The sequence below is a fragment of the Camelus dromedarius genome, chromosome 2, assembly GCF_036321535.1.
Source record: "Camelus dromedarius isolate mCamDro1 chromosome 2, mCamDro1.pat, whole genome shotgun sequence".
In the NCBI taxonomy this organism is placed as follows: domain Eukaryota; kingdom Metazoa; phylum Chordata; class Mammalia; order Artiodactyla; family Camelidae; genus Camelus; species Camelus dromedarius.
In genome coordinates, this window is record NC_087437.1 from 67,126,327 (window position 1) to 67,140,918 (window position 14,592).

Sequence of the window (14,592 nt, forward strand, 5' to 3'; positions counted from 1 at the left end):
TAGTGGAATTTCTTTATCTGCGATCAGAAGTCAGAATGTCTAACTTCTCTGTCTTCTGTTGTCCTCAGTTGAGCTTTAGTACCAGATTATATAATATCCTCATAAAATAAGTTGGGCAGAGCTTCCTTTTTTTCTGTTCTCTGAAACGATATGGGTAAGATGGAAGTTATCTGATGATCTTGTGGAATTTGCCTGTAAAAGATTTGCCTGCTGTTATTTATTTATTCATTTATTTATTGGTAGCTTTCTGAGTACTGACTCAGTTTCTCTAATGGTGTAGGTTTATTTAGATTTCCTGTATCTTTTTAATTTTTCTAGAAAATGGTCTCTCTTTTTTTTAAGTTTATGCATATTGGTATCAAGTTGTTAATAGTATTCTCTATTTGAAAACAAAAGCGTGTACTTGAGAGTGCAGGTTCTGGAGTCAGAGGATGTGGTTTCGAATCCCAGCTCCAGGAATCACTGGCTATGTGACCCTGTACCTTAGTTTTCTTATATGTAAAATAGAGACAGTGATAGTAACTGTCCTGGCGGTGGCATAAAGATTAAATGAAAACACACATAAAACGTTTTAGTAGAACAGCATCTGGCATGTATAAGCACTTAACAAATATTGGCGTTCATATTATCATGGGTATTATTATTATTCCCTTGTGAATTTTAAAACTCTCTGCATTTATGTTGCCCTTTTCATTCCTAATTCCATTTGTCCTTCTCATCTTTATGTTTGTGATCAGTGCTGCCTAAACCAAGCTTTTGGATCTATTTATCCTCTTGTGTACTTGTTTTAATTTCTGTTCTTCATTTATTCATTCAACAAATATCTGTTGGGCATCTGTTAGGTTCCAGACCCTGTTCTAGGTGCTGGAAACACATCAGTGAACAGAAGTCTTTTCTTCTGTAGAGCTTATATTCTGCAGGAGATTGGAGATTGAACATAATCAATCAGTAAATTGCAGAGATTGTTACAAGGTGGTAAATTCATTGGGGGAAAAATAGGTGAGGGTAAAATGGATTAGCTGAGGCATGAGGAGCTGAAATTTGAGTAAGATTCTTAGGGTAAGCCTCACTGAGAAGTTGATTCTAGCAAAGATTTGAAGATGATAAAGGAATGAAACATATGAATATGGGGCTAGAGAGCTTTCCAGGTAGAGGGAACAGCTGTGTGAAGGTCCTGAGGCAGGAGTGTGCCCGGTGTTTTAGATGGACAGCAAAGAAGCCAGTGTATTTGGCATGGCATGAGCAGGGCAGAGAGTAGTAGGAGCTATTATGTCCACTTACAGGTGCTAGGATGGCCATTTATATATATGATTTATGTTTGTTAATTGTATTATTCAAATAGTCTTTATCTTTACCAATATTTCATTTGTTTCAGCTAGAGAGAGATTTGTTTAAAAATCACATAGTGGGATTGTGGATTTATCAATTATGCTTTTTTAACCTATCCTAAGCCTCTGAATGTTGCTTATAGGTTGTTATAGCTTATGGATTCTCTATGCTTAATATGCATTTCTGTGTTATTTTGACTATTATTAAAATCCCTGTAGTTGTTTTCTTTGGTTAATTCTTGCTGTTATGTTTCTATTTTATGATTCATTTACTTTTGAGTTTCCATGTTTTAGATGTGTATCTTATAAACAGCATGTCTGAATCTAGTTTGGTTTCCAATCTGCAGTCTGAGAGCCTTTTCCCTTTGGTTGATTGAATACATTTACATTAATTATAATTGTGATTATGGATATACTTAATTTCTAATATCACATTTTATGTTTTCTATTTACCAAGCTCTTTCTTGCCCCCTCCCCCATAGCGTCTATGGATTATTTCAGTGTCCTTTATAAATGATGCATTTTTCCTTCATGGTTCCTAAGAAATCTTCTGTTCTCCTCCTTGCATAATTTAATACTATGAAGCTCTCCTGCTTGCTTGAGAACTCTGTGCAGAACTTGGTGTGGAGATCATAGATGGAGCATCTTAACTGTCACTGAGGTCCCGCAGTGCGTGTTACAAGGGAGAAGACAGGGGCCCAGAGAGGATGCGCAGTTTGTCTACAGCCCACTGATAGAAAACCCCATTCTCCTGCCAGGCTGGGAAGCCTCAGAACTCTTGATTCTCCTTCTTGAGCTCCCACTGCTAATTCCCTTCCCAACGAGAGTGTTTCCATTATTCTCTCATGTGTCTTTAGCTCTGAAGTGAGTCTCTTGAAGGCAGTGTATAGATGGGTCTTATTTTTCCATCCAGTCACCCGCCGTATGTCTTTTGATTGGAGCATTTAGCCCATTGACATTTAAAGTTCTTGTTGATAGGTGTGTCCTTACTGCCATTTTGTTAATTATTTTCTGGTTGTTTTTGTAGCTCTTCTCTGTTCTTTTCTTCTTTTAATCTCTTATTTTGTAGTCTGATGATTTTCTTCAGTGTTCTGTTTGTGTTCCTTTCTCTGTAGTTTTTGTGTACCTGTTGTAGGTTTTTGATTTGTGGTTACCTCAGAGTACATATATGTTGACCTATAATTATATTTACTTGTTTTAAACTGATAATCATTTAAATTCAAGCACATTCTAAAAGAGCTACATTTCCCCCTCCCTGATGTTTTGTTTTTTGTCATATTTTACATTTATGTCTATCTCTTAATTATTTATTATAATTATAGTTGATTTTACAGTTTTTGTCCTTTAACCTTTGTGCTCACCCATTTAAGTGGCTGATTCACAGCCTTTACTGTATGTTTACTTTTACCAGTGGGATTTTTCCCTGCCTATAATTTATTTCTTGTTGTAACTTTTTCATTTTTACTTGAAGAAGACCCTTTAATGCCTCTTGTAATGTCAGTTTAGTATTGATGAACTCTTAATTTTTCCTTGTCTGAGAAGCTTTTTATCTCTCCTTCAATTCTGAATGATAACCTTATGGGATAGAGTACTGTATGTTGTAGGTTTTCTCCCTTTCAGTACATGGAATATATGTATGCCACTCTCTTCTGGCCTGCAGTTTCTGCTGAAAAATCAGCTGCTAGTCTTATGGGGGATCTATTGTATGACTTTGTTTTTCTCTTACTGTTTTTAAATTTTTCTGTCTCTAACTTTTGCTGTTTTATTTATGATACATCTTGGTGTGGGTCTGTTTGAGTTCACCTTGTTTGGGACTCTCTGTGCTTCTTGTACCTGGATATCTGTTTCCTTTTGCAAGTTCAGGAAGTTTTCAGCCATAATTTCATCAAATACATCTTCTATCTCTTTCTCTCCTCCTTTTGGGACCCCTATAATGCAAATGTTAGTACATTTGATGTTGTCTTAGAGGTCCCTTAAACTATTCTCATTTTTAGAATTTTGTTTTTATTTTTGCTGTTCTAATTGGATGTCTGATTTGCTGTTCCATTATTCTGTCTTCCAGATGGCTTGTGCATTCTTCTGTATCACCTTATCTGCTGTTAATTCCCTTTAGTGTGTTTTTCATTTCAGTTGCTGTATTCTTCTGCTTTGTCTGGTTCTTTTTATATTTTCTAGTTCTTTATTAAAATTCTCCCTGTGTTCATCTATTCTTTTCCCAAGTTCAGTCAGCATACTTAACTACTATTGCTTTGAACTGTTCATCAGGTAAATCATTTATCTCTCATTAGGGTTTATTGTCACAGTTCTTTTTTTCTTGTTCTTTCATTTGAAACATATTTCTTTCTCTTCTCATTATGTTTGACTTTCTCTGTCTATATGAAATCAGGTGAAAGAAGTTCTGTCCGTGTGTGGGAACGTCCCTTGACGGTCTGTGTGTGCCCCTTGGCTTTGGTGGGGGACCTGGATCTGAAGTGAGCATGGGCTGTGTCATCCCTGAGGATGTGCTGGCAGCTGCCACCTTGGTGGGAGGTAGGGCTGGAGGTGGAGGGGCTAGAGCCAGAGCCTTGTTTGAGTAGGAGCTTCTCACGGGCACAGTGGCCATCACTGCCCTGTTGGAGGTGGGATTGGGGCCACAGGGGCTGGAACAGGAGCCATGAGGGAACTGGGTTTCTCCCAGGGGTGGTGGCATCCTCAGCCTTGGTTTGGGGTATAGCTGGGACCTCAGGGTTTGGGGCTGCACTTCTTTGCTGCTTTCACTTTTTCCCCAGTGTGTGCGCCTTGACTAGAGGCTGTGTCAGGGCCGGAGGCATTGGTTCCACACTGCTGGGCTGGCTCCCTCCCAGGTGTGTGCAGGGACATATGCTCAGGGGATGGCAGTCTCTGCCCTGGAGCTAGCGACATCCCCTCCTCAGTGTGTGCACCAAAGCCTGCACTGTCAGTGGCTGCCATTGCCCTGATCAGAGACAGAGCTAGGGTCAGAGCAAGTTCTGTTCTCTCAAAGTGGGCACACTCTTGTTGGCAACAGCAGCCGCCTCCTTAGTGAAGAACAGCTCTGGAACAAGAGTGGCTGGAGCAGGCGGCTGGTGCTGGGTCGGGGTTGGGGATGCGCCGGGGCAGTCCTGGCAAGCTGGCCGGAGCCTGACACGGTTTCCAGTCATCTGCCTCTGTGCTGTTACTGGGAGTAAGCGAGTGTGTTCACATGCCCTTCAAGAGTGGAGTCGGTTTCCTACAGCCCTCCAGTAAGCCCCATTGGTTTTCAAGCCAGCTAAGGCCACTCATCTTCCTAATGTAGGACCCCAGGGCTGGGCTGCCTAATATGTGGCTCAAACCCCTCACTCCCCAGGGAGGATCCTCGAGCCTGTAATATCCCCCCTCTCTCCTGTGTCCCCTGCTAGAAGGGAGGGTCCTGACCTGATCAGTTCTTCTCTCTTCCTACCAAACTCTGTGTGGGTCTTTCTTTACAAACTTGCTGGTAGAAGAGCCGTCCTGCTGGTCCCCAGGCTGATGTCAGCGAGATTTGTTCTACATGTGGTTGTAATTTTGGTGTGTTCATGAGGGAGGTGAGCCCAGTGTCCTCCTGCTCCACTGTTTGTTCCCACACACACTACAAATTTTGACATTTTAAAGTAAGAAGATCTATGAAGATGACATAAAGATTTATGGAGACTTGGCCAGAAAGGAGATTGGCAAGTTCATGTCCAGATTGTAAAGTCATTATATGACATTCAGAGAATTTGGATATTGTCTTTGAGACTATGGGTAGTGACTGGCCTTCTTATAAAACCAGAGAGGATACTGAGATCTGCATTTTAGAGACAGCCTCAGCAGTCAGGGTGAGCGATTGGAAGCCAGGTCACAAGATAGGAGGCTTTGATAATAGCTCCATCAAGAAGTGAAGAGGGCGTGAACTTAGGACCTGCTCATCCAGATGGAGAAGAGAGAGGAGTCAAGGTGGGATTCACAGAGATAAAAGCCAGAAATCGACAAGACATGGAGCTTGATGATATACTGGGACTCAGAGAAGAGTCAGAGTTAACTCAGATTTCTGTCTTAGGCCATTGAATGAACAGCAGCTATTAACTCAGAGAAGATATACTTAGAGGTTTGCTGGAGGAAAGTAGTGAGTTACTGGTCCTCTGGGACCTCTAGACGGGGACTGAAATAATGATAATGATAACAGATGTTTCTTGAGTGCTAAGTGCCGTTCTCCTTTGAGAATTAAAGCTTAACAGTCAACGTAGGGACATACTGATTCAGAAGAATCTACTGATGTCAGATTAAAAGCCAGACTGCTCAGAGTCAACATTTCTGGGAACCTAGACAGAAATGTGTAGGAGAAAAATTGTCACGATCTAATCAGTCAGTCTCGCTTGTAGCTGTTGTCATGTTGTAAGTGTGTGTTCATCACCCAGTCTGTTGCCAGTGGTGAGTCATTCTCACAAATAAATATTAATGTGTTTTTTATACAAATGCCATGAGTAGCATTCCAATAAATAACAGGTTTCAGAAGCAAAGTAAGTCCTTAGTATTTTGATATGTGATTCTCTGCAGTGTTTTTAATACCAGGGGATCCAAATACTGCATTGTTCAAATATTACCCAGTAATGTTCATTGGTGTTTTCCAGTTTTTGAGTATTTGTCATAGGCGACAGTCCTTTGTAGATACTTTAGTAGCAGAAATGCCAAGAGCAGTAGATGGGAATGTTGCTGTAGATACAGTGACATGAAATCAGAAATGGATTGAGAATCTGAACTGGCAAAAGTAATATCTGTTTCAATGGCAAAACAAAAATCAGGTCAGAAAGACAAAGTGTTTTCATTGTTGAATAAAGAAAATGAGCTGAAAGGAAGCAGTGTGTGTTGTAACGTCTGCCCGAAAGGTGCTTAGGATGTTCTCTTCATGGGGACACGTTCTCTCTGTGCCCCTGCTCCATCCATATCTTAATTCAACCAACATCAACAAAAAGGAAATAAAATTTTCTATGTCTGGAATATTTGGTGTGAGACAAAGATCTAGACTATTGGGTAGTGCACTTAATGCTATATAGTGCTTTTAAATTTTCTTCTAGAATGAGAGTTTAAATATTAAGTATTTGTGGTATTATCTTTGAATTTTTAAATAGATTTTAATTTGGCATTTCTTTTGTGTTAATGTTCCCATTTTTACTTCTTTTTATTAAGTGTTTGTACCTGTTTGAGAGCATTTTTTATATATTATTGAAATATATATATCATAACATATTGGTCAAATAAGAGTAAACTGTGCATTCATTATTTTTTTCTGCAGAATACTTCTGAAATTTGTATATAAGAAATGACTTTCTGTTTATTATTATGGTCACTCGTTATTATTTAAAAATGCATAAATCATATAAAATATAGAAAAATTTGACTTAGGAATTCTTATCTCTCAACCTCAGATCCTGAGTAATAATATTTGTTGGGGCTTGCTGCAGAGATGCTCCTGTCTCTGCGTTGCCTTGGCTACACCAACATGCTTCTGGTTAGTCCTCTCTTATCCCTGCATCGTTCCCACCCCTGATTACGTTCTGAGTTAGCTCCAGCGTGGTGTATCAATCTCATTGAAGAACACTTTCTTACATCACTCTGCTCATGATGTCTGTGTCTGTAGAGACCAAGGGGAGAACAGTGACTTCACCATTTAAAAATAACTTTTTACAGCAAGAATCTTTAAACTTTACCTCTTCCTGTATGCCAGAATGCTGCTTAGATCAGCTGTTAAAAATTTCCCAAATTATCTCTACGGAAATGTCAACAAGATCGCTGGTTTGGTGTGAGCTGATCAAATTTCTAGAATTTCAGGATTTAGGAAAACAACAACACAGTGTGTGGAATTGTGGGGTTAGTTGCCCAGAGATTGTGGGTTTTTTCCTTGCATGATGACATTTTGGTAATGTATTGACAATGGAATTTGGCAGATGACTCAGTTTAATACTGACAGCATTGGAACATTGATCACAAGATTAGGGAATATACTATAGATGCACCCCATAGAACAGTGTTGTTTTACTTGTCTTAGTAGAAGCCAAGTGTGTGCATGGTGATTATGAGCTTTTGGACATGGACAGACCTGATTTTATGTGCTGCTACTTGTGTACTGTGTGATCTTGGACAGACTGCCTAGCTTCTATGAGGTTTTTCATCTTTGAAATACAGGGAGTATAAAACTTAAGGTTTTTAAGATTAAATGAGACATGTAAATCTCTTAGTATAGTTAGACACTAAAGGGAAAAGACCCCTTTATTTATTGAATGCATACCTTTCTTGGTGCTGGGTACAGTGATGAACAAGACAAACCCAGTCCCTTATCTTACTGGGACAAGTAGGCAAGAAATTATAATAAATGGGGTAAGTTTCAGCACCAGAGAATACAGGGTGTTGGGGAGCTTATAGGAGGGACATTTAATGGGGACCCTGAAAATCAAATATCACACGGAGGAGTTTCCCTCCAGACTGGCCCAATTATCTGAGTGAATTTGCTGAAAAGCTTCCCCCACACTGGCTGCCATGAGAGATGTTTGTTTTTAAGGAAAAGGAACTAACACAAGTATGAACCAACTAACTAGCCAGTAACTGACTTGGTTATGAACAGGATAATCCAAATGTCCAAATTCATCACTCATCCTGTTCTGGGTAAGTAAGACATCTGTATTATATGGGTTTGACCATTTAAATGCTTCCATTAAAAAACAAATGCAAGAAAAATCTCCTTTCCCTGGTCTGTATATTGAAATTAATTTCAGTGTGTGTTTGATGATTCAGAGTTATTTGTTAACACTACCCACTGTGTTATGTTAGAAGACAGAGAGATAAGCCTGAGGGCTGTTGATGTCTGGAGGTCCTTCAGAATTTGCTCATGCTCATTAGATGCCCCTCTTATGTGCCCCTCAGCACCCTGCATCCTCTAGTGCCAGCACTCACCCCGTTTGTTGTCATTTCTTGCCTACCTGTCTCATTAAGGTACAGGGCTGGGTTGGCCTGTCCATCATTGTATCACCATCCTAAGAAATTACCCAGCATACAGAAAGGTGTGCAATAAATATTTTTTGTTTTGTTTTGTTTTGTTTTGTTTTGTGGATGGGAAATAATTAGGTTTATTTATCTATTTTTAATGGTATTGGGGATCAAACCCAGGACCTCATGCATGGTAAGCATGTGCTCTACCACTGAGCCATACCCTTCCCACCCTCAATAAATATTTACTTGTTAAATGACTCTGCTCTGCCCTTGGTCTAATGAGAAATGAAGGTTGCCAGCAGAGACTAGGTAACTCAATCTTTGTTTCGTGTAAAAATTGTCAGCACAGGGTAGAGATAGCTCCAGGCGTTGCCCTAGGAACACATGGACTTAGTGCCACAGACCCATCGGGAGGCTTTTCCACTTGCTCCTAGATGTGTCACTGTTTTGAGTGGTTGAGGTGACTGGATGTGTTATGTTCTGCCTGAGGGAGGCAGTGAAGCCTAGAGCGTGGAGGTAAGACAGCCCTTCCTCCAATTCCAGTTCCTGGTGAGCAGCTGGGTAATCTTACTCCTCATCCAAAGCCTCAGTTTCCTTATCTGTTCAATGGGGTTACTAATAATAATACCTCTGAGAGGCACTGTGAAGATGGAGGTAATAGGTATAAAAGCTTAGCCCAATCTTGGCACTTATTAATAACTATTAACTTTGATTTTTATCACCACTGTAAGTCTTTGCATCTTGTTTATAAGGAGTAAATGAACTATTCTAATGTTGACAAATTACTAAAATGTAAACCACTGATCTATTTCTTGGTAATCTCAGTGTGATCACCCTGAAAAGGCCCTGCTCAGGTCGCCTGCTGTGGGAGTGTAATTGACCAGCAGCCCCAGTGGCTCCCTCTAGTAGCCACCACTGCTTTGCACCCAGGCCAGGCGTCTCCTGGGCAGCTCCCAGCTAGTCCCTGGGCACAGCGGGGCTGCTGATGCAGGCCTGTTCCCACAGGTGTGAGCCCTTTCACAGGTGACTTTGGCTCAAGGACTCCCATCGGCCTAGTGGAAGCTTCCATGACACTGTGCTGCAGTCTGAGACACCCCTCCCCCCCGGCCCTCCTTCCTTCCCGCTCCCCTTCACCGGGGCCAGACTGTGCTCTGAGCCTGTCCCTGCTTCCCCGGCTTCCTCTCCATGTCCTTTACTGCCATTTCCTCCATGAAACCTCTTGCTTGTCTTGGCACCACTTCTTGGAGGGCCTGGATTTACACAAACAGTTATAATGGTTGTTGGAAGGAATTAACTGTCTACCCCCTCGAGCACAGAGTGGGTAATTTTTCCATCAAGTGTGAAGCAAACATACATTATTATAATGAGTTTAACTTCATCTTCATGTTATGGCATTTCCTCAGAATTAAAGTTCGGTGTTTCTAATCATAAATTCTCTAAAATAGGCATTAGCCACCATTTCCTCAGAGAAGGCTCCCCACATTTAGGACCTGACATTTATCTGCTCAAGATTAAGTTGTAAGATTACCCTTATTTAGGACAGTCTTCTGTAGCTTCGGGTCTTTGACGTGATGTTATGATTTTAGTCTTTAATATTCATGAACCAAAAAAATCTCTCTCCAAAAAAGATATTGATAGCTCTTCACTATTTATTTGTTTTTATAGTCTTCTGCTGATTTCTTCAGTATCCTTATTTTTTTCCTTCAATCCTCCCTTGATTATTATTTTTGTGACAGACCAGGTGCAGGGAACAGTCACCATCCGGAACATCAGCGCCCTGTCTTCAGGTTTGTACCAGTGTGTGGCCTCTAATGCCATTGGGACCAGCACATGTCTTCTGGATCTCCAGGTCATTTCTCGTAAGTAGGCAGAATTCTGATGTCCCCTTTGGGTCCAAAATGCCTAAATCTTTGTTAAGCCAGGGAATGAAGAGTTCTGCTTAATTGTTTTCAGGTTGTTTGAAGATTAAATGGAAATTCTTTCGGTTTTCATCATTACTCAGCAATATAACACCTTCTTTATGATAAAATGTCTTCTCCTTGGGACCATCAGAATCAAATCAGTTCTGATTGGATATATACAAATTTGTGATGATCTTATGGTCTTGACAAGACCTTTTTGTATTTTCTCCTAATCCCTGCTTAAATGTTGGGTGCCCAGGTCATAAATAAGCAGTGCAGAAATCTTCTCCTTAGTTGAGAATTCTGGGTTATAATTTGAATTCCAGTTGCAAAAGGGAATGATCTGGTTGTGATGAGGTGATAGGTTATCCCACTGATGGCTGAGTTCATTTGGGGCGGATTAGGCAGATAGATGGGTACCATCTTTTCCCTGCTCTGCCCTAGGTGTAGCTCTCCTACAGCTGTGTGTTGTGTAATTGTTCATTCATTCAGTAAATGTTTGTGAACCTACTGTGTGTTAGTCCTAACCACTGCGGATACAGAAAGTTAAGTGAGGTTTAACTTTAAATGCATGTGATTCTGCAGGCAATTTTATACATTTTAAGAAGATTCTTTAGTAGACTTACTGTTTATGAAGTTGTGTAAGTATAGTCTATTCTCTCTCTCTCTCTCTTCTTTTTTCTTTAAATATATTTTGCAGCCCAGCCCAGGAGCATTGGACTAATAGCTGGAGCCATTGGCACTGGTGCAGTTATTATCATTTTTTGCATTGCACTAATTTTAGGGGCATTCTTTTACTGGAGAAGCAAAAACAAAGAGGAGGAGGAAGAAGAAATTCCTAATGAAATAAGGTTTGTGTGTCAGATAATTTGTCCTGCATAGCTGATGTCTGTATTTCTGTTCATTTTGGGAGCTAAGATATCTCTGCTAATCTGACAGCGATGGCCATGCCTCATGTCCTCACGCCTCCACCCTCTTCCTGGACCATACGCCTTCCCTCTTCACCCATCTCTTCAGGACACTCCTTGATCTGGTTCAAGACTAGTCTGGGCATCACCTCCTCACCTAAGTTGACTTAGGCCCTCGTTCAGACTTTAAGATGCACATGTTCTTGCACTGATGGCCGCCCTTATCTGACCACAAGCTTCTTGGGTATAGGAGGGGTGTCTTTTTCACATGAAACATCTAGTAGAATGTCTAGTACTCAATAAATGTTAAATGAATTAGTTGACATCTTAAATTAGTTTAGTGACTTCTTTTAGCCTCTTGTAATTCTTAAGGATTTTGACTGTATGCAGGGACAGATTTCATCCCAGCATAAGATTAGTGAGGAAAACCTCTCATCAGCACACCACAGTGATTTCTCAAACCACAAAGTGTGATGAAATCAGGCAAGTCTTAATAGTTTGTTGAAGTTCCCACATCCATAGTTTGGTTTCCTAGCTATTTTCCAGCAACTTGCTCAGTGTGTTTTTCATAGACTCTTTTCCTATTTAGAGCAAAAAAAAAAATTATACACACACACACACATATATTCAGTTATATGGGAAGACATAGTCTTTTAGAGATTTGATACTACTTTTATTACTCTTGGAGACTAAGAAGCTGAGGGAGAGTTTTTCCTAAGCATTGTCTTAAAGGGAATGAATGTCAAAGCCGATGCCAGCGGGACTGCGGTGTTTGCTCTCGTGAGTGTGTGCTCTGTCCTGAGAATTTACATTTCACAGACATATTAGCCCGAACATGGGAAGAGAGTCCTGGGCAGGAGGGGACAGTAAACTTCAAGTCAATCCTAATGACAGCTCTATTTTTGCTCCTTTTCAGAGAGGATGATCTTCCACCTAAATGTTCTTCTTCTGCCAAAGCATTTCACGCCGAGATATCCTCCTCAGAGAACAACACACTGACCTCTTCCAATACCTACAACAGTCGCTACTGGAGCAACAATCCCAAAGCGCACAGACACACGGAGTCGTTCAACCACTTCAGCGACTCGCGCCAGTCTTTCTCCCTGCACTCGGGCCAGGCCAACATACCGTCCATCTATGCTAATGGGAGCCACCTGGTCCCGGCCCCACACAAGACCCTGGTGGTGACCGCCAACAGAGGGTCATCACCACCGGTCATGGCCCGGAGCAATGGCTCGGTCAGCAGGAAGCCTCGGCCCCAGCCCACACACTCCTACATCAGCCAAGCCACCCTAGAGCGGATTGGCGCCGTCCCCGTCATGGTGCCAGCCCAGAGTCGGGCCGGGTCCCTGGTATAGGATGGGAGCCAGTGGAGCATGCAGAAAAGAAAAGAAGTGGAGGATGCCCCCGTTCAAGGGGGCGCGTGGGGTGGTGGAGTGCTGGGAAGGACACCTTCCTGACAGCAATTCTGGTAGAAAGCACAGAGGAGAGGGCAGTGCTGTGACCTGGCCACTAAGATCTATAAAATGAACTGGCATCCTCCAGCATGAAGACTCGTTCCCCCACCCCAGATGTCCCAGGATTCTGTTCCAAAAGCTGGATCTCACAGATGTGCCAAGCCGAGGAGAAAGGTATAAGAGCAGAATAGCATTTCAAACCCAAACTGCGGTCCAGATGGGCTTGTTTTTTTGATTCATGCCTAACATAGTAATTTTTCAAGAGACTTAAGTGCCAGATGGAGTTTAAATAATGAAATTTTTTAAAAAGATAGGTGTCCTTAGAAAATATACTGAGCATCTCTGTGATATGTCCTGCCTCTCCCCATCCCCTCTTTATGTAGGGGCTGAATGACATAAATGGTGAGTATTGGTCCTAACAGGACTGGCTCTTGTATCATAGAATCAAAACTTTTTACACCAACAGAATTCAGTAAGGAATGGGGGAAAGCTAGCAACTTCGTTGAGAAGCCCCTTCATATTTATTTATTTATCTCTTCCTGGACCATGAATTTCATATTTGGAATATTGCTGTATTGACAGATTATTGCCTGTCTACGATTTTCTAGGGTCTGTTATAGGTCCATGACAATTACTGTTCATTATTTCCTGGGAAAGTATTTTTTAAAAGAAAACTAATTTTTTTTTAATATATGCAAGGCACCGGGTTAGGAAAGAGAAGACTGTTGTTGACATCACGTCCAGTGACTGTGTTCGCTGAGCCCGCGGAGGCCCAGCACCAGGGGCCTAATTGTGCTGGCGGAGGCAGGCCCTGGGAACTCCTGGCGGCTCTCAGAGCAGGGCTGTCCCGGCCTCCTTGCTGTCCCACCAGCTTCCTCTTAATGAGGGCAGCACCTGGTGCCTTTTGTACTGCAGGAGATAACTTTTCCCTTGTTTGACAAGTCGAGGGTACTAGGTCATTACAGGGAGGGCAGGAGTTGCTTTGTTTCCGTTTTCTTTCAAAATGATTATTTTTGCAAAGGAGAAAAGACTGAGACAAAAGGGATGAGATGCTCCTGGGAGGGTCTGCCCTGTATTTGTCACAGCTCAGGGTTGCAGTTTTGCCCAAATGCATTTTACACCACTGTAAAGAGACTCTTTTTGGGATTAATTACCTGGCCTTGGTGTTCACCAGATACTTTACAAACTCCCCACTCTATTTTGTGCCGTGTAGACCTGGCCATACTTGTATTGGTGACTATCTCGCCTTAATCACACTTTAAGCAGCACACAAGTGATTTCTTTCCAGATTTGTTTCCTAAATTCTTCATGATGCTGCCCCTGTGATTCGACAAGAGCATCTTTTCTTTCCCCGGTGGTGTCTCTCCCTCCCTCTTCCTACTGTGCTCTTTACCCTCTTTTCCTGCAAGCATAGTTGTCGCAAGGAGTGGCCTCCTGGTTTTCAGACTTACTTGAATAATGGAAACCAACAGCAGCTGCACACACTACTTTTCGAAGAGGGCTAAGCTCAGAACCTAACCATTGCAACCATTCCAACATTGATGAAAAGCTGAATTTACTTTAGCATTACTTATTTTTTCCGTTTGATGGTTCTCGACTTTGTAAAAATTTAAATAAATGAATGTCTATACTTTTTATAAAGAAAAGTGAAAATACCATGACAGAAAAGATGATACTATCAGATGTTGTTTAGAAAGCGTTTATCTTGCATTTCTTTATTCTTTCTAATTATCTAAAATCCAATAAAAGTTTATTCATATAAAAACAAGTTGTCATTAATTATCTACTAATGAATGTCTCATTTTGTATTTAGTGTTCTCTTAATGTTATAAGTATTTTCCATTCTGTTTATAGTATTCATAATAATTTTTACTGAGCAGTCCATGAACATATTCCAAAAATTACTTAGCTCTACTCTTACCATTAGAAATTTGAGTCCATTTGTCACATGGATGACTGAAGATGTAATGATTCTTTTCACACATTGAGCTCTTTTCACATTTCCTATATGGGAGTTCAT

General features: G+C 41.1%; 1 protein-coding gene and 1 non-coding gene across 4 annotated transcripts in view; one reads left to right on the forward strand and one right to left on the reverse strand.

Annotated features, from left to right (window-relative positions):
* Positions 1–14,337, forward strand: part of IGSF11 (immunoglobulin superfamily member 11) — a 111,806-nt gene extending 97,469 nt beyond the window's left edge. For 2 of the 3 annotated variants that reach the window (XM_031455394.2, XM_064494995.1), the window contains exons 5-7: positions 10,043–10,165; positions 10,908–11,058; positions 12,032–14,337. In XM_031455394.2, the coding sequence (XP_031311254.1) occupies positions 10,043–10,165; positions 10,908–11,058; positions 12,032–12,473 (716 nt within the window). In that variant the 3' untranslated portion in view covers positions 12,474–14,337. The remainder of the gene's footprint in view (positions 1–10,042; positions 10,166–10,907; positions 11,059–12,031) is intronic. The other variant, XM_031455399.2, reaches the window with a different exon arrangement.
* Positions 8,459–8,530, reverse strand: TRNAG-ACC (transfer RNA glycine (anticodon ACC)). Its single transcript has one exon. It is a non-coding gene; the product is annotated as a tRNA-Gly (tRNA).
* Positions 14,338–14,592: the final 255 nt, after the last annotated feature.